This window comes from Zosterops lateralis (assembly GCF_965231275.1).
Source record: "Zosterops lateralis genome assembly, chromosome: 9".
NCBI lineage: Eukaryota > Metazoa > Chordata > Aves > Passeriformes > Zosteropidae > Zosterops > Zosterops lateralis.
Window position 1 is genome coordinate 8,899,026 of NC_139769.1, and position 24,189 is coordinate 8,923,214.

The window sequence follows — 24,189 nt, forward strand, 5'->3', positions numbered from 1 at the left end:
GAGCTTGAAGTTTCATGCAGAGCCCACGCTAGAAAAAAAAAAGGCCATTAGTTTTCTGAAATAATTTCCTTGCTATTGAGCTATGAAATGTCGGTATTTATTACAAACCTTATTCCCTCTTTAGCCATAACATTTTTGGTGCTATTATGCTGCAGATTTATTTTCTTTTACACCACATGCTCTTTTCCCACCCACCCCCTCAGCCCGTATAATTTGTATTTTCTTAAGAAGACCTGTTAGAAAAATGAATAATGAATGGAAACAAATTATAATGAGTGAGTTCAAATGAGAAACATTATTTGACATTCCAGCACTGGGATTACAAATAGTCCACTGTAGGCAGTGATAGGGGCAAAATCGCAGCTAGCCCTGGGATAGAGCTGAGACAACGCATTAAAAGTCACTGTAACATGATAAATTGTGTTGTGGTATGCAAAAAAAAAATAATTTCCCTTATTTTGATCAGCATGAGTAATATATAGTCAGAATCTGGGGTTTAAGTTTGGAAGCCAGACTGGTGTTGATGGTTCTTCAGGGGCACAGAAGAGATTTCCATTCCTGCCCCAGAACCTGTTGGAGTTGAGAGTGCATGAGCCTTGCACGCAGCACTTTAACTCCAAGCTCAGCATTCCCTGAGCTCTGCTGAGACACCGGGAATGCCGGAACAGCACATCCCTAAGCCCCTGTGTCCTGTGGCTGATGTTTTGCAGGTTTATGTCACCATGCAGCACTATGGAGTGAACGGGTACTCGCTGCACGCCATGAACTCGCTGAGCGCCATGTACAACCTCCACCAGCAGGCAGCTCAGCAGGCACAGCACGCCCCTGACTACCGGCCCTCCGTGCACGCCCTCACCCTGGCTGAGAGACTGGCTGGTAAGAACAACTTGTGGCTTTTGCCCTTGCCTGCTGATAAAAACCCCACCTGTTGGAACCCTGGGCGCTGAGGATTTTAGGCATTCTGTGCTGACAGGCACTGAACCCCCCAAGAAAACATTGCATTTGGCCTGAGGCCTTGGAAAAGGCTTCCAGAATTGAATTATAGCACTGGGGTTATGGGTGTGTAGTTTGGATAGAAGTGTGTAATATCACATGGTGGAAAACTTAGAGTTTAAGGTTTTAGAATATAGCAATATATATAAAGTAAGATGAAGGTTTTAGGGGGGAGGCTAAGTCCTTTTTTCACCTTCTTCTTCATGTGTCTGGGTGGCATCTTGTAATTGGATAGAAAAATCTGCACTGCGGGCCACAGGTGGTTGGTTATTGGGTTAAAAGTAAAAATAATTTAGGTGTCATTTCATAATTGGACAGTTTGTCCTTAAAAGGCCTTGTAAAGGAATAGAGGCTATTTTTCACTTTGTTAGGTAGAACTTACAGCTTGTGAGAATGTACCGTAGATAAGAATTAATAAACATCTGAGTCAGAACACAAAACACCAGCTCTCAAGCATTTAATCCCGACTCTAACAGAAAAGTAGATAAAAAAGCAACATCCACCCACCCAAACAACAACAAAAACACCAGCACCCTCTTGTTTGGTTAATAAAACCCCCTTGTTGCTTGCATTGAGTGGAACTCTTCTGGAGTGTGAGAGAACCGAGGGCCATGGTGAGCTCCTCTGTACTGTCCCTGTGGCCAAGCTCTCAGTGACAGCTGCCCTCCAGTGTTTGCTGGCACCTTGCTTCAGACTGGCCTCCGACAGCTGGGAAGAGATGGGATGTGGCTCCACTCTATGGGATTGAAAAGAGAGAATTTAAAAGACACTGAAGTGTCTTTTAGCAAGTGAACAGAAACCAGCAAAGAATTTCCCTTTCTTTTTAGTAAATAAGGGCAGAATGAGCATGATCACAAAGTAAATTGGGTTCCCCAGCTCAGGCACCCAGGTGTTGCATTCCCTAACAGCCACCTCCTGCCAGCCCAGGTCATAGCTTGTTTCTCCACATTGTCTCTTCACACAACTATTTTCCACTCCTTTCCTAAAAACCACTTTTTATCTCTGGGAAATGATCTTAATTTGGATCTTACTTGGGTTTCACCTTGACCTATTTTTTCTGGGGATCCTCGACCTTGCCTTGGGTGACACTTTCTTGCAGATCCTGCTGCTTTCCATAAAACAGCTTTTTAGCTCAAATCAAGTCCCATGTGACTTCACCCAGGCAGTGTCACTTACACAGCACTGTTGATGGTGGGGCAGCAGGACAGGAAGTGCTGGTCCAGAGTGGGTGGAGATCTGAGAATATTTGGTGTGGTTGGGCACATATATCTGCTCTAAATTTCAACCTGCCACAAAACATACAGACCTGGCTGAGATCATCAAAGGCTCCTGCAGTGCAAGTGATCAACAGCTGCAACATCACTGTTTTGGTCTGGACTTGGATGCAGTGATGTAAAGCAGACCTGACAACCAGGGCATGGAAGCTTAAGTAGAGTTCCCATACTTGTGATTCTAGAAACTTTCCCAGAATGGAATTATCTTCCCCGACTGTCTGAAAATGTTTTATCTCTTTTAAGATAGCTTTCTAGTTGTCTGATATTAAAGTTAAAAAAAAAAAAAAAAGTAGAGGAATTCCTTCCAGTCTAGAGTAGGTGGGAAAAATTACCTGTCCAGACAGCCTGGTGGGCTATATTTAATAAATAATGGCTTAAGCCAAAATAAGGATTCAGAAGTTTCAGGAAGGTCCTCCCAGGTGGGCAGTCCACAAAGGCATGATGATAAAGATCTTGGACTCTTTGGATAAATGAGGCACAGCTGGCTGTCAAATCTTGGTGCCAGCAATGTTCTCTTATTCAGCTGGTAATTGTGACCTTCTTAACATGGTTCTAAGTGGCCTGGACTCTTCTCCAGGCTCTGCTGCTGGGCTGCAGGGTGACGAGGAGAGCACTGTCCTTGTCCTGGTCATCCATCCCCTTGTTCCCTGTCCCTTTCAGTATGCAAGTGGTCAGATGGGAGCAGATGGCCCTGAACTCTGCAATGTACCTTGCAGACCCTGGGTCTCAAGGTGCCCTTTTTTGAGCTGCAAGGATCTCTTGAAAGATACTTGTGATCTCTATCTTTTAGAGTAGAGCATGGAGGACTTAATGTCTTTGGCTGTAACTAGGCTAAAGCAAAGGAAGATTAAAAAAAAGAATGAAAAAGCTATTCTCATATTCTTGACCAGAAGATTCAATTGGTCTCCTGACCTCTTATCTTTAAAATTAATAACCCGCATGGAAGACTTTCCAAATTAAATCCCACAGTCCCCTTGTCTGCTTATCATTGGCAGTGTAGGCATTATATACCTACGAGCTGTTTCCTTTGCAGTTGCCTCACATTCTGTTACTTCTGAATATCTTTCAGAGCAGGTTATAGATCTCATTTGCCTTCCAGGGACAGTCAGAATAAAGCAGCACAAAAGCAAATGACCTTAAGTCAGAAAACAGAGGTTTCTGGAGGTAACTGCAAAGCCTCACCTGCAATTTATATTCCCCTTCTTGCACAAAGCCTGAAAACATAGTTAAAACATTAAAATAATTGCTGGTTGCCTCTCGCTGGAGTGGCCAAACTTAATGCATGAGCTGCTGCCTCTGGGGAGCTGGTAGGTCTAACCTCTACTCTAGAAATTTGGGAATATTCCAGCCTGCAGGTAGGGTGTTTAACCAGTGCCCTTTCTCCTGTTTTTGTGTACTTGAAACACAAATGTTAGGTTTTAAAAACATTTTGGGGCAGCTTCGATTTCATTTCTTGTGCTGGAATATCCCTTCTCCTCACCTGCCTGCACTGTGAGCTGTGCCTGGATGCGCAAGGATGGTCCCTCTGCCTCTGAAGGTGCAGCTTCATCACCAGCACTTGAACTCTCCAAGGAGCTCTGATACCTCGAACACAAAAGCACTGTATTATTGAAGACCTTTAGCCCGATCACATCTTTGCCGGGTTGCCAAAACCACGCAGCTTTGGCACTCCCCCAGGAGGGCGCTGCGAGTGCTGACCTAGAATGGAACAGCTGGAAGTTTTGGAAGAGGAATGTTTGAGCGGTGCAAAGCTGATTTGCTACGCTCGTTAGCCAGTGGATCTGAGACCTGGCTGTGTGGTGCTGGGGGTGGCCCGACAGCAGGTTTTGGTTTATTGTTTAGATTCATGTCACGATGCTCGTGACAAAAGCGCAAATAAACAGCAGCCAGAGCCTTCATCGGGCTCTGTGTGCTGATAGTGCCAGCTTTTCTCCCTGTTCTGTTGTTTTCTCGTGTGTTCGCTCCTCCCGTCTACTGGAAGTCACATTCTTAACCGAATTAAAAATGATACCAGACACTGCTCTTTCTGCATTTCCTTTAGCAGAACAAACCTCTTGCCAGACTGTTTCATTCCAGGGCTGTAGCACAGCGTGTCCCAACTTGCATAATAAAGGGTGGGTTTTTTTCATTTTCAAGTAACTTATTTTCATTGATTTAAGATCTTTCTACTCCCACTAACTGTTGTGCAATAATAACGCCTCTGGTAAAATAATAAGCCCTTTACTCTTGGCCTCAGATTTTCTCCAGTCTGAGTTTCTTCTCTGCCCTCAATTTTCCAAGCTTGGTTTGCAAAGTCAGACCTTATAAGTAGGTGCTCTGCTGAGAAGAGCTCAGCACATGAGCTCTGGGCTTGCAACCAGTGGGGCTGGACGTGGCCCTGGCTGGTGTTTCCACCCCAGATGCTGGAGAGTGTCAGTGCTCAGTAAAGGATGTGCTTTGGAGCAAAATGCACAAAAGCACATGAGATTAAATGCTCTCTGAACTGGAGCCCAGAACATCTCTCCAATATCATGCCTTGAAGACTACAGTGAGCGCAAGACATTAAGGAAGTACAACAGTGAATGTACCTACATAATTTTTAGTTGTGTTTCTTAGTGGAAGATGCTCATGCCATGGTGGGGTCTGGGCATCTGCATGTCCTGCCCCACTGGTGTTGGAGCAGATTGAGTTATTTCAGCCAAATTCAGCACTGGAGTCTCAACAGCTTTCACAGCTGTCACAGAAAGGTTCTCTCTCCAGAACAGGCTTTTAGAATCATAGCATGGTTTGGGCTGGAAGTGATCTCAAAGGTCATCTAGTTTTAACCCCTCTCCTATCATTTTATCTCTTTAGACACCTCAATTAACCAATAAAATCCATATATATGTGTTTTATTAGCCCTAAAGCAGTGGAAAAAAATATTCTGTAGTTTTGTCTGATGATAGCAAGCACTTTACTCGACTGTCAGCATGCAAATTCCAATAATTAAATTGGCCACTTTCCTTGTCTTCCAACGGCTGTACATTTCAAGACATCATTTTGGAGGCACGTTATGGATCCCAGCACCGCAAACAAAGGCGAAGCCGCACGGCTTTCACTGCCCAGCAGCTGGAGGCCCTGGAGAAGACCTTCCAGAAGACTCACTACCCAGACGTGGTGATGAGAGAGCGGTTGGCCATGTGCACAAACCTGCCTGAAGCCAGAGTCCAGGTACGGATATTCTGCGGATTTGTGAGTGGGGATGTTTAAAAGGACATAGCCAGGTTCCCAGAGGGCTGAGAGCTCCCTTGACCTTCCAGGATTCTTCCAGTGGAACCAAAGATTTTGGGGCAGCAAAGTTGTCAAAGGCAGGGGCAGGGAGGATAAAATTATCCAAAGTCACACATGTGCTTAAGGAACTTCTAATCCACGCGCACATTTTTTAAATTTAGGATTGTCTGAAGTGTACACTGGTTTTCATTTTTTCCTTCACGTTTCTTTGGGGGAAATTTTAGAAACGGCAACAGAAGTCTACTTATTTATTTATTTGCGTGGCTTTTCTGGCTTTCTCAGAAAAGTAGAGACCCAAGTAATTCCAGCTGCTCTTTTCCACCAGTGTCAATATTTGTAACATCTCAGGCCAAGGTTTGGGTTTGCTTTTTGGTTTTGTTTGCTTTTTTTTTCAGTTTCAACTAGGGAAATGTGCTAGTTCATAACCTGCTGGTGAAGAGGTTCTTGTCTTTTAAAATGCAAATATTTTTCACTGCAAAGAGAAAAAGAAGTGGAAAAAAAATAGTTTTTGATATAAGTATCAAGGCATTTAGATCTAAAAAATTGCTTGTTTCCTTATCTAACCAACCAAACAACACAAATAAGATTTGCAAATATATTTCTTCTAATCCATGCCTACTGATTTAGGTTAAAAAAAATAATGGAGTCTCTCCTCCTTTCCTAAATGCAGTTCCCAGACAACAGCCTATGCCTGTAATGACTTACTTTGAGTATTGCCATCACAGTTTTAATACACTTATAACCAAATGGTTTTAGCAACTTAGCAGACTGTTAGCCAATGTCATCAGACATTACAGCTGCAAGATTTTCTTTTTGGATGCAGCTGCCTAACCAGTTTAGGGGAGAAAAACTAACAGACCCCAAAAAACACCAGTAGTGGAGCCTGTTAAAGAATCAATATAGAGGTTGCATATTTTTAAGTCTGTTTAAAATGTTATTTTGGATTCACTGAAAACAGTCGAGCTCTCAGGTCCAGCAAAGTGGAATGGCCTTTGGGCAGAGTAGGCTTGCAGCACCTCATTACTTGAAGTTCCCCTGAAGCTCCAAGGCTGAATGATGCTGAATTTGGCACTAAGCAGGATTCTCACTGGTTTTTCTCCCTTGCTGTTTGTGGCACTGAAGGTCTGGTTCAAGAACCGGAGAGCCAAATTCCGGAAGAAGCAGCGCAGCCTGCAGAAAGAGCAGCTGCAGAAGCAGAAGGACTGTGAGGGGAGCCACAGTGAGGGAAAGATGGAGCCACCGGTGCTGGAGACCCAGGCTCCCACCCCAGACACTGAGAAGGTCCAGAGCCTCCCCAGCGAGGCTGGCACAGACCTCAACCTGACCCTGTCAGAGCAGTCTGCCAGCGAGTCAGCACCTGAGGACCAGACCGACAGAGAGGAGGAGTTCAAGAGCACCTTGGATGAGGCCAAAGTGGACAAGAGCCCTGGTGTGGACAGCAAGACTTTGAACTGCAAGAGAGCGAGCCCAAAAGCAGGTGAGGGACAGCATCTTGATGGGGGTTGGTGTCAGAGCCTGGCAGGTTGGTGGTCAGGACCCCTTTCCAAGGGGGGTGCTGGTGGTTGGGTATAGTCCCATATTCCCTGTGGAGTGGGTGCTCATGGATAGGCTGCCCAGGCTTGTCCTCTTGTCCTCAGAGCTGAACAGGCCCCACAGAGGGCAGGATGTCCATTGCAGCTGGAGCACTGAAAGAGCAAAGACCTTTTGCTCCAGTTAGATCTTGTAGAGAACAATGCCCAGACGCAGCAGAGAGCTCGGCCCCATTTCTGCACTCTGTGATGCCAAGTATGGGGAAGGCATGCATTTAGTTCTTGTGAGCTGTCACACCCCCTCTCATTCACCCTCCACAAGACAAGCCCATGCTGCTGCCCAAACATTTCTGGGGTGTGAATAAGCACCTGCATCCAGCCTGTAGGAATAACCCCCATCCCCTCTGTCTCCTGCTGCAGAGTCCCCTCTCAGCGCGACTGTGACGCCTTCGTCCAGCAGTGGCCTGGCCCAGACTCACTCCTACTCCTCCTCGCCCCTGAGCCTCTTCCGCCTGCAGGAGCAGTTCCGCCAGCACATGGCAGCCACCAACAACTTGGTCCACTACTCCTCCTTTGAAATGGGGACACCGTCTGCCATGCCCTACTTGGGCATGAACGTCAACATGGCCCCGCTAAGCTCCCTGCACTGTCAGTCCTATTACCAGTCGCTGTCCCACGCTCAGCAGGTCTGGTCCTCCCCCATCCTGCAGGCCTCCAGCTCCCTGCCAAGCCTGAACAGTAAAACCACCAGCATTGAGAACCTGAGGCTCCGAGCGAAGCAGCACGCGGCGTCCCTGGGGCTGGACACCCTCCCCAACTGACTGCCCAGGAGAAGATGAACCAGAGGTTGGCACTACACATGGCACTCCTTGAATCCCCACCTCTTCCTGGAGTGAGGTGCTCCCTTGCAGGGAAAACTTTTGCATTTATAAATGTCTTATTAGCACCACAGTTTTATCAGACGTTGCTACTGGCCTGGTCTTTGCTAAATATTTAATGAGGAAGGGGGAAAGGATCTGTGTTTAGACAGATGGACTGTCCTCTAGACTGCCATGAGTTCAGCCTGTAACATTCAGGAGGAGCCCCTTGTCCTCATCCCCTCAATAAGGTGCCAACTGTGTTATATTCACCTTTTATTTTGTTGTTGTTGTTGAATTCTTTGGGGGAAGAAAGAGTCCTGCTTTGTCTTGTATATAGTTTATAATGTTGACAGCACCCATCATCTGTGTGTTACTGTCAGTGTTACAGAACTGTGACCTCCTTTGCTTTTATTCCCCTTTCCTTTTCAATTTTAGTAGCTAGTACCAGAGTTACAAATCAGCCATCACCTTGACCTCAGCTGGTAGCTAGTTGCTCTTCTTGGGTCAGCATTCTAAAGGTGTTCATGATGGAGAGAAATGATTGTGCACTTCACCACTCCACTTCTCCCTTCTCTGCTAAAGCTAATTTTTTTAACAACTGGGAAATGATCTGAAGATGAATTTCCTGTTTAAGCACTTCCTATGAGGCAAGCATTTTTCATTTCCTTTTTAATAGCACTTGCTCAAAGAGGAAAAAATATTGACCAAATGCTGCTGGCTGAGAGAAAATTAAGGCAAAATTTGCAGATTATTTTTGATCGATATCGTTTCCTCTTTGATCTTCAGTGAAGTGTAAACTTTATTTACAAATTACAGGATTTTCTTTTTGGAGAGCGTTTTGGTCTTACTTTGACAACAGATAGTAATAAAAATTTTGTATGGACTCCTGGTGTGTTCATACACCATGAATTTTATGGTTCTTTGACAAAAAACTTGATTAATACAAGCTGTGTCTAGGAAAAAAAACTGATCACCAAATTCTGTTCTCAAGCCCTCAGTCCAGAAAGTGGTTACGAAGTGAAAATGTAACAAGTGAAAAATGATGAACTGCTGGAGGCAAAGCAGGTGTAAGCAGGGGCTTTGTATTCTCTTGGGAACTGAGGGAGAGAGAGGAACTTGCCAAAAATGCAGGGTTTGCAAGTAACCAAAATTCATCAGCTTCAGAATTATTGCATTGAACAGTTTCAGTCTCATTTCATTGGAATGACCCATCATTCACCCTTGGGTGGTTTTCCTTGTTGAGAAGGAATATTCCTGCCAATTTAAATCACTAAATCACTCTTCTTTTTTTTTTTTTTTTTTTTTTTTTTTTTTTTTTTTTTTTTGCCTAACCAAATAAACATTCTGGACTCACTGCTGTTACTCTGAGCATTAAGGAGGGGATGACATTCAGCTCTCATCTCTAATATTGCCTAGGACCAAGAAATCCAGAGTGACTCTGGGGTAGATGGCATGTTTGTATCCCAAGATACCCAGTGAACTGGGTGTGTCACTAACAGACTGGGCAGAGCTTTGCTGTGTCTCTGCAAATAATCATAATTGATTTAACGTGGAGTGTAGACCCACAGCCACCCAAGTGTGGGCCCTCTCACTCCCACCTTGCTTCACACTGGGGCAGCAGCTGGATGTCAATTTATTTAAAAGTGGAGGGAAAGAGTGTTTTCAGCTACATTATTACTTCTTGAAAAAGCATCTAACTCCCACAAATAGAGATGTAAAAATAGCTGTTTGATTGGAAATTATGGTTGATCCCTCATAAAGTTGTAGCAGGAGCAGACCTCCGGAGGGGGCAGCTCAACAACTGCACCAGATTCCAAGGAAAATGGAGTGCCTTCCATAAATATTTCTGTTGTGCCAAACACTTCAGTTTGGGGCTTTTTTCTCATGCTTTAGTTTTCCTAACTGTGTCAAATCAGCCCCCGTGACCGGCAGAATTCTCCACTTTGCCAAAACTAAATGTATTTGTAGGAAACAGATTTTTGGCTGCCGCTTTCAAAGGAGTCTGAGTAAATTAAAACCACCAAAGCACATTTACTCTGTCCAAAAAGAAAGTCCCAGCTTTCATTTTTTGCTGCCTGTCACCCAAACCAGGGACACCCAAACAAAGCTTTAATTTTCCTGCTCCTTCCTCAAAAGGCTCTATTCACCCATATTTTTTTCTGTGCCCTGCTAACCTCTGCTGCACCCTTCTAGGCTGTGGAGTTGCTTTACCAGAGCAGAGCAAACACAAATTTAATTAACACCCCTTCTGATGTTGTCCCCTGGTGCCAGTGAACAAGTGAGGTAATTGGGTGTGAGATCAGATCTGCACTTGAGCTTTTTTTTAATCAATTAAAGATGCCCATGAAACTGCAGCTCATGTCAGTGAGTGTTTGAGGCAGAGAGCAGAGGGCTGCAGTTGTTTTTGCACCATCACAGGTGAGACAGGCACCACTTCTGTGCCCACAGTGCTGGAATGGGGGGCAGCAGCTCACTCCAGGGCAGATACAGCCTTACCATGGCTCATGATGGATACCACAGCAAGGTCAGAACACGTGGATTTCTGTCCTGCTCCTGCAAGGCGACGACAGGCAGCACAGGAGATAAGCTGGCTTGATCCAGCACTAGATTTGCCATGATCCTCTGGAGGGAGACAAGACCTTCCTCACCGAGCCAAGGAGGGAAACTCTTCCCTGTTCCTTGGCACAAAAATTAATTTTAACATTCCCAGCCTTCACACTGACCCTGGAGCCTGACCCCCTTCACATCCCTGTGTTATTGCTGATCTCCTTCCTCACAGAGCCCTGGAGCTGCTGCCCAGGAGCTTCCCCAGTGGAGCATCTCTCACACCATTAAAAACCAACATTGGGCTGAGGCCAGCACGGCTCAGGAACCAAACTGGGAGAGGAGACACTCAGATTTCCATCAGTCCATGGGGATATTTGCTCAGCACCACCCTCATCTCCCTCTGCCAGGAGCAGCCCTTGACTGAGGTGCAGCTGGTCCTGGACCTGAATAATTCCCACCTGGAGATTACTTCTCCTGCTCTGAATCAGGATGAAAATATCTAAAATTTAAAAATAAACAGAAAAAAAAAAAAGGAGATTAAATCCAAATAAGCCCCTGAAGTATTTTATGCAAAGTTTGGGGTTTACCTTCTTACAGTCAAATATCCGCAAGGGGAGTGAGCTGACCTGAAAAGCCAAAATTGGTTTGGAAGTGCAAAAATGCAAGAATTTAGGCCCACAGCTTGCAAAAATACAATAATTAATTATCTGCCAAAACTGACTCTTTCCTGCATATTGTTGTAAGTTCTTTGAGCTCTTGGGCTATTTCTGACCAAAAGAAAATTATGAAAAAACATAGGGAGAAACTCCCCCTTCAATCTAATGCAGTGTATGTATTGGGAAGACTGAAAGGACTGATTCTGCATCATTCCTCTTTGAACTTTGCAAAGCTGGATGTTTCTCCAGGTGGGAAGAACCTCTGCAAATGTCCCATTTTGGGATGTGAGGCCTGTTTATCCCCTTTCCTTCCACCAGCCCCAGCTGTTTAGGAAAATTAAGTCACTAATGAGACTCAGAAACAAAAACAGATTGAGGTTCCCCTCCTCACTTCCAGACAGAGATCTGACAATTCTTAACAAACATTTTAGTTGGATATAATGTGGCTTCTTCCATCACAGGCATAAAATGCTTGGAGTGTAACCCAGAGATCCTCCCTCACCAGACAACTGAACTATTACAGGGGAGAAAAAGAGTTCTCCATCCCCTCTGGATGCTGTGCCAGCCTGGAGAGAGGGCAGGGCATTCCCAGGACAGCTTCAGCCCTGGGGAGGTTCAGTGTAAAAAGAGAAGGAGCATTTTGTTTTCTGTGAGGCAGATGATCAAGCTGATTTTTTAATGTATGAGAGGAATGCCAAACAAATGCACAGCATGGCACACAAGCCAGAAAAATTGCACAATCTCTTAAAAACAGAGGTGGAAAATCTGGAAAAAATCTCCTCAGTTCCTATTTGGAAACAAGTTATTGATCTGGAGATTTGCTCTGCCAGTCTTTTGCCCTTCCTATGGTTGCTTTGCCTCTCCTCGGTGAACCAGCTTCAGCTCCAAACCGTCCTTAGCGAATTTATAAAGGTTTTATACATGGTCTTTGCAGGATCGAGGCCCAGGAGAAAATCAGTTATTGAGGGCAAAGTCTCCAGTTAAATGTCTTCTACCCTGCAAGGGAAGTCTAATCAGTATTAATTAAAAAAAAAAAAAAAAAAAAGAAAAAAAAAAAAGGAAATATTTAAACAGTGCAGGAGAAATGCTAATTGAGAAAGTATCCAGTAATGATGTGGGGAGGCTGAAAGGAAACATCTTTTTTTCCCTTTCTTTAGTATTTTTAATTTTTTTTTTTTTTTTTTTTTTTTTTTTTTTTTTTTTTTGCTAAGAAGGGGAAATGTCCTTGATGGTGAATATGGGAATAAAGAGAGGTTTTGGTTTGTTTTTTTTTTTCCCTTTATTTCCTCCAAGAAAAATCATCATTTGCTGTGTAGGAAACACACAAAAAAAAGATGCCAAATATGAAAATAACCATCAGCAAGCAGATCCCTCTACATCTTCTTCCTCATTTAGATATTTCACCATGTGAAGAATTTTAATGAGCTCTAGGTATGTGTTGCCATTGCAGCCAGCCAAGGAGATGCTTGTTTTTGCTGAAGAAACACCAAAGTGGGTGGATTCAGAGATGGGAACTGTAATTATTTCCGTCCCCATGTTCCACATGTGGTACTTCCATTGACATGACAATTTTGAGCAACATCAGGACTTTTCTGAAGAGTTCATACACAAAGGATTAAATAAACCTCTCCAGAAAAGGAATGCAAATTAAAATCCACCATATTCTATTAGTTTAATTACAGTAGCTATGAAACATAATTCAATTAAGCTTGGAAAAAAGTCAATTACAGAACTTTCCTGCTGGTTTTTACAAGCTGTGTTGATTTTTCTTTTCCTTCCTTCCTAGCCCTCCATGTGCCCCTTGCTGGTTTTTTATGATCTGTTCTAGAGCAGCATAATACAACTCTTGGGGTTTTTATTTTTTCTCTTGATTGAAAAAAAAGCTATTTCCCTGCGTAGGTCTGCTCTCAGCCCAAATCCGTAGTAGAAGGATAAGAAGAGGTTGGTGCAATAAACAAGGAAAAAGAAATACCCCCAAACATTTCAGCAATGCAAGATCAAACAAACAAAAAAATCCCCGGCTCTGCCGCGCGGCCACGACTCTCCCACCGTGTTACACAACAACAGCCCAGCAATGATTAAGGTTCCCTGTTTTCCACAGACTCTGCAGATGCTGTTTGCCTCCCAGCTGCTCAGGCAGCAGCATCCACACTGTCCCTGGCTTTCCCAGGCTCCTGGGGAAGAGGTGCAAAAGCTGAGGGTGCACAAGTGAAGATCCTCATCACAGCTGGTGATGCCAGAGTGGAATTATTGCAGCAGTTTTGCTGGAGCAATGCCACAGCTGGGAGCAACACTGAACCCCCACATTAATTTATACAATTTACAATTTTTCATATACTAACAAAAAAAAAGGCAATCATATTTTAATAGTCTGAGTTCCAGGCTGGAAGTCCTCTTCAAACTCTCTGTAAGACACATTAAACCCATAGCAAGTTAAAATTGTGCAGCTGGTGCCCTATGAATGGCCCAAGCCTTTTCTAACTGCTCTGGCAATTGAGTGGGGCCGTCTCATAAGGCAGAATTTTAGATGTGTCTGTGCGGTGGGAAATAACTTTTTAGTTTATTTTCTCATGCCAGGAAGCAATCAGTTTATTCTTTTTTTCCCAGGTTCTGACCCAAGGTGTACAGTTAGCTCCAAAGTGTATCCATGTTTGTATGTCAAACCCATCTTGCAAAGGAACAAAGGCTTTTAAATTGCAAAAAGGAAATCAAAGTAATATACTGTACAGATTGCTGTAAAATTGAGCTGTAGTGTAAGACCTTGTGCTTTAGAATTCACTATTGAGGAACTCAAATGTGTATCATATTTATTTATTCTGGTAGGTAAAAGAAGAAGAAGAAGAAGAAAAAAAAAGAGTTTATATTCATTTCTAAAAAGCTGCAGCATGATGCTATGTACCAATTGTGCCAGTCCTGCTTTCTGTAAAATTATTGCCTGTTTTCATACTCCGCTAATAAAAAGGAAAGAAAATAAGAAAAAAAATGAGAATTTTGTGAATCATTCATTAACCTGAGGCTGGAACCACATAGAAAAGGCTGCACAAAAAAAGGTGCTGAATAGCAGCTTCTTGCTGCTGGGGTTGACATCTGCAGGTGGGGTGAAAAGTCCCCCTTGGCCACAAAACACCAAAGCAGTGGCTGCAGCACCTCTTGTCACCTTCCTGCACAGCCCAGGAAAAAATTCCTGCCCGGTGAGGTGTTGATAGGAAAGACCTGAGCAGACAGCACTCCTCTAAAGACAGTGCTGCACACTGAATGTGACCACTGTCAAACGACTGGGGTTTCTGTGTGATTTTGAGGATGTTCCTGTTCCTTTGGTGGAAGGCCTGTCCCCTTTTCTACACCTAGCCATGGGGGGCCGTGCTCCAGGAGATGGCAGAAAAGCTTCTGCAAATTTGCTCCTCTCCTCCCTGTTTCTTCAGGGTTAGTTTGAACCTAAAAGGTGAAACTGCTCCTTGGGCAAGAAGCTGGTAGTGATTTCATGGGCTTTTCACCTTGGATATAGACCCAGTCTGATGCCTCATGAATCAAATGCAAAAAAGAAAATATTTCTGTGTTAATTGATATTTTCCTGAAGTGATCTGATAATGAAGCTCTTTTTTAAAAAAATCAAATCATTCCATTTCAAAATGTCAGCCCTCATTAATATGATTTCCCAATTTCTTTTCTCAACTGTAGAAATATTGTAAAGGAAAACATACAGAAGAGAAAAAGGAATCTGGAAGGAAATGCAAGTAACAATGCAACAATGATTAATAACTTTTCAGATGTTCTCAAGAAAAGTGACTTTTTCTTAAAGCAGGCAGAGAACCAGAACAGTGGGAATGTGGGCAGAGACTGGGAACACCCCTTCCTGCAAAAAATTTTAGTGCAAATAGTTTTGACCCAGTTCCATCAGTGCCTTTGAAGACTGTTTGATCACATGCACCCAAAATATCAGCCAGCCACAACTGTCCTACACTGCAGCCATTGCTATTTTTTTTTTTATCCACAATAAGGCAAATATTAATCATTAGATCTCCTTTTCCACTGCAGTTACGGGCCTGCTTTGAATATTAAAAACCACGTGGGTGAGGAGTGTCTCTGACCATCAAGGACACGGAATTGCTCAGTAAATTCCTGCCTTCACAAAGAGGGAAATAAATGGATGAACTATGATCACGTCCTTGTATGTGGCTATTTTCAATTAATAACTCAATTTTTCCCTCACACAGGGCTGATGAGGTAAAGTCAGCCACCAGCTAAAGTTGAAACCCAAACTTGCAGGAAGTTTAAGGTGGTGCTTTGGCCTTGAAGGCCATGTCCTAAAGTTATCAGGAGGTTTGTTCCAGAAAAATACAATGTGAGGGGAAAAATAAGATTTGAAAGAGCTCCAGAGCTCAGTATTAACTGCACATGTGGCATTTTGATCCATTTCCATAAGGCATAACATAATATTTGCTAAAGAAGGAGGAGGAGGAAGGGGAAAAAAAAGACCAGAGTTAATATTCTCCTTCGGATTCCCCATTTGCTGATTACTCTGCAAGCTGTGTAATTGGGTGTCTCTGGCAATATGATGAAATGTGCCACAAACATCAAAAAACGGTGCTATATTAAATCTGCTTTTCATAATCTCTTCTCATTTCCCAGACCTGAGACATTTTATTCAATTTTTCCTGACTAAGTTGATATGTAAAGCCATATAAACATATCAATGCAAATAAATACATATATATTTTTCAAATGCTCATCGGAATGCACTCATTACAAAGATTTGCATCAGGATTCTCTCACGACTGGTAGCCCAAGAAACCATTTTTTTTTTTAACATTGCATTATTTTTAAGAATAGTTTACAAAGGTACAGACTACTTCTTTGTATTTCATTAACAAACCAAACTCTAGCTATCATGTTTCAGCCTAATCTTACCTGATGAGAAAATCATTTCCCTATTTGCATTAAGGGCAACAATCTATGCAAAGTCACCATAATGTTATTCAAGCCCCAGAACAGCAGTGAAGATCCTGTTATACACTGAGGCTGCCTCTGTTTTCAGGAGCTGCAAGTCCAGCAGGGACTGTGCTGGTATTTTATTTTAACCTGCTGCAAGGCACATGGCAGAGAAACCCATCTATTAATAATGCCTAAGTGCCTTAAATACCTGCAGCTCTTGTCTGTGCATCACTTGGGGCTTTTGCTTACATTTTACCTGGTGTCTCCACGCTTTGTAGCCCCTTTCCGGATAAAACCTGGCTTTCAGCTCAGCCCTGGCAAATTCCTCAGCACTGACCCTCCAGTCTCTGCCACCAGCACCTCCAGGTGAGGATGGGGGAAGATGGGGATGGGGATGATGAATCCCAGCCTCTCCACTGTCAGACTGCAGCCTGTTCTTTGCCTTTTGCAGCTGATGGAGGAAAATATTTTCTTTCCCATAGTGGCAGGAGAGCATCCAGCTGCAGAAATGGTTGGATTGCATCTCACCTGCACCAGGCTCACCAGATTAGACACAGAGCCTGGAAGGTGTTTAACTCTCTGACTTCCATAAAAATCAGCAGACGTCAGGGAAACAGCTTTCTCCAAGCCCTGATTTACCAAAGACCCATCCAGGTGGCTCAGCCAAGTCCAGTTAGCCCCATACTCACATCCATATTGCAGGAGTAGGAGCAGGGTGACTATTGCCCCCTTGCAGTCCTAATCCTGCTCCTCTTCACAAACCTGCCCCCCAAGTTGTTTTCCTGCTGGAAGCAGGGCAGTGCTGGGACAAGCCAAATCCATTTCTCAACTGTGCTTTGAGCTTCCAGCACCTTCCACTCTGCATGGTTTTCCAAATCACTTCCCTGACAAGTGCTGAGCAAGGAATGCAATGGCCTAAAGCAATCTCACACACAGATGCAAAAAGCAAGGTGCAGATTTTCTTCAGCTTGGCTTTCTTTCCAGCACATTCTCTCTGCATTTGTAAGGTGAAATACCAGTGTGGGACTGCACCATGTCCACAAGGAAACACGTGGACAAACTGACACATGGGAGCATGATGTTATTTCAGCAGAACACACCAGCAGGAAGCCCAGGTGAGGCACCTGCAATTCCCAGGGTGACTTTTTATCTATTGTTTTTGTACAGTAAACTTTACACCACCCCTTATTTCAAAGGCAGCTGCAAGTGATTTATTCTGACACACAATATTTATGCTCATTTTCCAAGTGTTTCTTTCTTATGGAGTCAATGAAGAGGTCACAGGTGTCACAAAGGCTCTGTGAGTTAAGCCAAGTGTCCTCTCAGTGGTTTGGTGGCCATGGCCAGTGTGGCTGTTGGGGACAGGAGACCATCCCTCCAATGACACCATGAAGAGAAGCAGAGAAACACAAAGCAGTTTCAAAACCACCTTAAAATCTCCATGCAGGTCTCCACAGCTGCCCTGGGAAACATGAGGAAAACTGAAACACACTGTGTTAACCTGGAAAAACCTTTGCTGATGGATTTTCATGTGTACAGTCTCATTCTGTAGTTAAAAAATGAACTTTCCTATAACAAGATAAATCACTCGCCTGGTGGAAGCAGCTCAGCTCCCTCCAGCTCAGCCTTGTTGAAGGCAAAAAATATACTCAGAAATTATTTGTCAAATTCAGTTTTGCTTCCTGTCACCAAAAAAAACCTCCTCTTGTCTGATACCTCATGTAGTCCAGTCCTGTCTTCCCCAAGGAGAACTGGGAGCAGTTTAGTAAAATTCCTTGGGATTGCCCTGTGGAGACAACCAGAGGTGAAACTCTTCCTCCAAGAGATTATCTGCTGTAGAGGGACCCACATGTGGAATTAAGGATATGTTTATTGCTGTGTCAAGAGAAGAGAGAAGCATCACAGCTTCCTGAAGACCAGCCCTGCTTTGCCCCAGCCTTCCCACCCCAGCAAACCATACAAGGTATTTGCCTCACCTCCCCATAACAGGCACCTTAAAGGAGAAAGTTAAAAAAAAAAAAAAAGCCTCTGATCCACTCTGAAACATGAGATATCTCTCAAACCCTCAATAACATCTTAATTTCCTCTCCTTGCTCTCTGTGCTGGAGATGATTACACAGGCAGGAATGTTTCTGAAGACAAAAAAAAAAATTACATTAGTGGGGAACAATAGAGGGGAGACCTGGTGGAGCAGAAGTGAATTAGTTTTGCCTTCAGAGACACCCACAGAGAAAAGAAAGGTGTCTGAGTTACCTCAAAGTAATTCCTCTGCACACAGAGATCCTCTAAACAGCTTAAGCAAAGAGAGACGAGAGATGTGCTTTTGATTTCAGCTCCATTTCCCGAATTTTATTTGTTTGCTTTGCTCCCACCTGGGTTTTTAAGTCCCTGCACCTCCCAGGACGTTTTCAGGGCTGTTACCTGCAGGAATGTGTCGTGTCTGCACCAGGTCTCAGCACAGGAGCCAGGGGTGGAGGGGGCTTCACCTCTGCCCACGTTCCAGCAGCTTTCAGCAAGAACAATTGCACTTTCCAAATAAAATTTAAGGACAAATTGACCTTTTGGGTATCCAAAAACAGCAGGGAGAGCTGCAGGGCAAGCAAGGGAAAACAGGAAAGCAAGGAAAGGAGAGGAGCCTTTCACACAGGGAATCTGGAAGGGCTGAAATCCCAAATAGTTAGAATTTTATCTAGATGCCTTTTAGGTCCAAACACATTATCACATACTTTTCCCCATTTCACTTCATTTTTTAATGTAAAAAAAAGTCAACCAAATACTTCTTTTCAGCACGAAGTCAAATCTCGCTAGTGGACCAATATTTTTGTTCGTTTTGATTTCCCAAAAATACCTGCAAAAATCTCTCCCCTCCAAAAAAACCTAAATCCCAAAACCTAGCAACTTGCTTTTTATTCATCTTTACTCGAAAAAAATGCTGAGGTTAAGCTCTCAAAGCCTAAATCAGGACCTCAGCCTAGGCCTTCCAGTTGGCCTTCAAAACACTGCTCTTTTTTTTGGCACATTTCTGGGGGCACAAGGGGCTCCTACCTCTGAACTTTCAGACTGTCAGGCCAAACAAAAGTGAGCCCTGCTCTCTTTTTCTTGAGGGTGAAGTGGAACACACACACCAGTCAGGAGGCCTTGTACATTGAAAAATTCCTGTGCTGTCACGCTTAACTAATAAATTATTGAGCTGTGTAAACAGGGCCAGGGATGCTCTTTATTCATTTGTTTGTTTGTTTGTTAAAAAGTGGGGGAAATAAAAGGTAGCTTGTCCATAGGTTGCTTGCAAAATGCACGTCAAGCAGTGGGGGGAGGAAAAAATCAACAACAAAGGAGCTTAAAGAGAAAATATTAAGAACCCCAAATTGGGTGAAAATTGCTTTCTGACAGATATCACCTATTGCAAATGAGACAGAAATACAAGTAATCTTGTAAAATGAAAGCCAAGGACAGACTTGTACCTGCCTTAGATGAATAAGTATCCCATTATCTTGAAGAATGAGGGCCCCAGGCTGTGATTATGCCACTATTGTATTCTAAACAGCATGGTTTGTCAAATGGAATAAATCCTAGCAAAATCAAATAAATAAAAAAAAAGGGATCCAATTTGAAGGCCAGCACACGATTTATTATTTTGTTTAATGTCGCCCTCTTGATGTTACAGATTATTGGGCAAAAGGCAGGGTGTTTAAGCATGTGTTTAGAGTCTGCTGTCCCCCTCCCAGGCTCCCAGCTGTCCCCCTGCATGTCACCCAGCCCTGGCCAGCTGTTTGCTGCTGCTGGCTGCCACCACCCAGCCCAGCAGCCTTAGAATGGCTCCAGATTTCAGACCAGCGTTGTGGGGAAAGAAATTCAGTGTTTGGGTTTCTGCCTGGATGAGTCTCGTGGTGACACTGAGGGATGGGGTGAGGAGCACTTTGCACTGTGCTGGCAGTGCCAAAACAAGCAGGAGCTAAAGGCAGGCAGTTGCATCAAAAAAATTTATGAGGTAAAGGAAATTTCAGGCCAATCTTCTTGTCCATTATGGATTTGGGATAACAGTCCATCTCCCAGTGTGTCTTGAAAAGGTTTCTCATCTTCCAAAAGTGCCACTTCTTGTTTTATGATGTCTCAGGCTTGATTTAAAAAAAAAAAAAAAAAAAAAAAAAAAAAAAAAAAAAGTGGTTAAAAGGACCATACAGGTTATATGTGTTATGAGGTATTCTATGAAATACTTGATATTTCTTTACCTGCTTGAGTCACAGGGAGGGAATGGACCTGAACCTGCCTCTGCACAAGGGGAAGAGGTTTTTTTACATTGCTGCAAAACTGGGATTATGAGTATTAAGGAACCAGATCCAGAATCATTTATGTTGGAAAAGGCCTCTAAGATCACTTGGAGCAACCATTAATGGAACATTGCCAGGTCCAGCCCTGCTTTGCATTCAGTTGGCTTCCAAAAGTTGGAAAAGAAGTTCCTGAAAGTTGGAAAATTCCTCACAAAGCTGGCCCTGACATCTCCCACTTGCACTCAGAAGTGGGTGCTCAGGAGAAGGGGGTACAATCACAGGCAGATGCAAACAGGAGGGAAGCTCTTGGAAATATTTCAGGGCAGCAGTTTGCTGAGGAAGGAGCATTCCTTACCCTGGCTCACTTCAAGGAGTCACTGCAATTTCTTGACTTTTCTTTGATGGGGCTCTGATTTCCTCAGCTGTGAGTGGAAGGTAAAACTGCCTTTAACTGGCATAATCCATTCACTGTGTATAAACCCTCCAGTTACATAAAAAAACACTGAGCCAGGAGCAGAATGGGAGATGGAACATGTAAGTGACTTCTGTGAATTCAGACCTCAGAGCACCTTTTGCCCAAATAGCCCTTGTGATGATCCCTTCTCCTCACAAACCCTTTCCCCTTCAATTCTCCATGAACGAGCAGTTGTTGCTCATATCTTGGTACTTTAAAGGAACAAGGGGTTTGGAAATGTAAGTTTTAAGGACAAAAATTTAGCAGTTTGTCAGGTCCTTGGGGTAGGAGCTCTTAGGGTTTGAAAGTAGATTTCCCTCACACAACAAGGGCTGATTCCAGCAATGAGTGAGCTGCCAAAGTCTAGGAATAATAGTAAGAAATGATGGATTTAAAGAGTCAAAAATAGAGTGGGCATATTTCATTTAGGCAAAGCTACAATTGAAATCAATAAGAACTACAGAATGTTGCCTTGTAATTTGACTTGAAAGCATTATTTGTTAAGGACTATGAAAAATCAGAGGAATTTTAAAAGTCTTATTTTATTTTGCATTATTTTGTGTGGACTATTTTAACTTTCCTGAACCTCATTGCTTCTGGACATGGTAATAATGTCACTCAGGTCTCTGTTTCTCTCAAGTTTCACAGTATTGCCAGCCACAAGCATAAAGTTACTCTTGAGTTTCTAAAATAATTAATGAGACTTTGTCATGTAGATGAAGGACAAAATTGATTTCTGTCAAATTTCTATAAACCACAAGGGAAAACCTTTTAAAAGCAGAGGTGTTTCCATATTCACAGGTCTCCAAGAGCTGGATTTTAACCCCTTTGGCTTTCACCCCCTCACTCCCCAAACAGGGCAAATTCTGGGCAGTGAGTTCCCCTTGCTGGATTTCTACAGCTTCTGCAAAGTTCTTATTCATCAGCAGGTCTCTTGACAGAGTTTTCCTGGTGCTTTTAATCAGGCAAGGGGTCTAGAAAAACACAAATCCTCATTACAGAATAGCTACAGGTAGTCATGATCCAGAAATTTAAAAAGACTGAAGTTTTTCCTTTCCCCAGCTATTTTGAGCAGCCCAGAAATGACATTACCTGCAGGGCTTCCTTTTCCAACACAAACCAGAGGCAGTGGCAAGGTTTCTGTTTGCTTTGTGCAGAACAAGTGAAAAACATTCCACACCCACAGAGTCAAACGAAACCCAGATTTTCCTAAATGAATCTGAATATTTTACCAGAAATGCTTCTTTTCTATTGATATCCTACAGATCTGAGAGGGCTCACACAGGCCCAGCCCTCATGTTTCAGGCTGGGAAAAGTGAGGATACTTGTCCCTTCAAAATCTTCTCTATCACAAGGTCCTAAACTGTAAAAAGACAAAAGCATCTTCCAGGTGGAAACATCAAAAGCCCGCATGTCCTTAGCTTTCTGAAATGGGCATACAGGGGAATTTGATACTCCCTGATTCCATTCCCCAGGAAAGCTCAGTGTGCTTGTGTTTTCATTTTATATGAAAGTAGCTTCAAAACTTTCCAAAATTTTTTCTCTTTCGCAACTATTTTTTCCTCTTGGTTTTCAAAACACGCTTTGAGTTTTCAAAATACACTTTCTGGGTTTTTTTTCCCCCACCCTTCCTTATTTCAAAATTGTTCTGCTTTTCTGGAACTTCTGTTTCCTATCACCTGGAATGCTCAGAAGAAAGCCTCAAATATTTCCAATTCAGTTCCCACCAGGATTCCAATTCCACCTTAAGAAATGAAGGAGAAAAAAATTTTTTAAAAAAAACAACTAAAATACCCAGCGAAAGCCATGAAATCCCATGCCAGAGGAAAAAAAAAAAAAAAAAAAAAAAAAGGAAATAGAGAAACTGAGCTTGGGACTTTCAAAAGGGAATATTCAGAATATTCTCCTCTTAATATAGAGATTTGCACCTAAAAATCCTCCAGCCATTTCAGCATTAACTCAACATCGCCACTGCTTTTTTTATTATTATTATTTTTTTCTTATTCTTCTTCTCATTATTATTTTTTCTTATTTTTTTCCCAGGCTGCAGCGCTGGCTGCCCATGAGCCCTGCAGTCTCCTGTGCCCTGACCTCCAGTCCCATCTCCTGCACTGTGGGGCGATGCTCCCCAGAGCCACCTCCCCATTGAGAGCCCACGATTGTGTTTTTCCCCACCAGGCTTTTCAGCCCTGCCAGGAGGGGAGGGAAAGAGGAGAGAGGAATCCAAAGGCATTCTGGCACCCCGGCCCGATAAGAAACTTTAGCCCCATTCAGAGACTGACAACCGCTTGTAGAATATGATCTTAATCCTGTTTCTAACACTCTCTCGCCCCTCGGCCGCCCTATTCCAGGCTGTATTCTTCCAACTGCCGCTCCGGCAAATCCCCCAAAGAGAATTGCCGGGGGTAGAGTGGGGGGAGATGAACATCAAAGGGAAATTCAAGGAATCTACAGTAGGTTCACACAGTGGGGGAAAGAGGGGCAGGTGGGGGCCGGTGCAGAGGCCTGTCTCTGCCCTCGCCCTGGTTGCATTCCTCTCTTCAGAGCAGCCCCCCAAACCTGCTCAGCAGAGTGCCACATTTATGATTTTTTTCTTTTTTCTTTTTTTTTTTTTTTTGGTTTTTTGTTTTTTTGGGGGGTTTTTTTTGGTTTTGGTTTTTTTGTTTGTTTGTTTGTTTTGGGGTTTTTTTTGTTGTTGGTTGTTTGTTTGTTTTTGTTTTTGTTTTTGTTTTTTGTTTGTTTGGGGGGTTTTTTGTTTGTTTGGGGTTTTTTTGTTTGTTTTTTTTTGTTTTTTATCCTGTTTGAGGCCTTTTTTTTCCCTTGGGAGTAAGAGAGTGTGGTGATGCAGAGCTCTGTACACAAGTACTGTGTGTAAAAACACACCCCTTCTCCAGAGAGGAGCATCACCTAAACAGAGAAGATGGAGGTGGGAGAAGGAGGGGACATTTTCCTGGTAGGAAGCAGGAATGGGGAGAGCCAAAGGATTTGCCCAGCAGCACATGAGAAGTCTACTGTGGAAATTAAATGAGTGAACGTCGTTTGGGTGCCCCCAGTAATTCCCATCAGGCGCAGGAGCCTTCAGCACTCAGAGACACAGTCCCATGGTCTTCCCTAAAGAACTTCCAGCAGGTTGCCAACAAGCTTCCCTTTGAGCCCACGGGAAGCCACACACATTTGTCACACATCTGTGGGTCTCCTCTGATGTGTAACCTCCAGGACTAAGGAAAAGGTGGGATTTTGAGTACAGTGTCAGCCTTTGCCTTCTGTCTCACTTCAGTCCTCCAGAAATCAGGGCTCTGCTCTCTGCTTACTGTGCAGCTGGTGAAGGATGAGCTCCTAGCACCCAAAACTTCACATGCTGCCTCCCATGACTGAGGTGACACCTGGACCAGACATCCTCCAAAGACCTTCTGACCTAAATTACTGC

General features: G+C 43.4%; 1 protein-coding gene across 1 annotated transcript; it reads left to right on the forward strand.

The window, feature by feature from the left end:
- Positions 1–722: 722 nt before the first annotated feature.
- On the forward strand, positions 723–7,866 carry DMBX1 (diencephalon/mesencephalon homeobox 1; the record flags this gene model as incomplete). Its single annotated transcript, XM_083867470.1, has 4 exons — positions 723–876; positions 5,263–5,456; positions 6,639–6,993; positions 7,466–7,866. 4 exons carry the CDS (start codon positions 723–725, stop codon positions 7,864–7,866), a joined length of 1,104 nt encoding a protein of 367 aa, XP_083723596.1.
- Between the last annotated feature and the right edge of the window lie 16,323 nt (positions 7,867–24,189).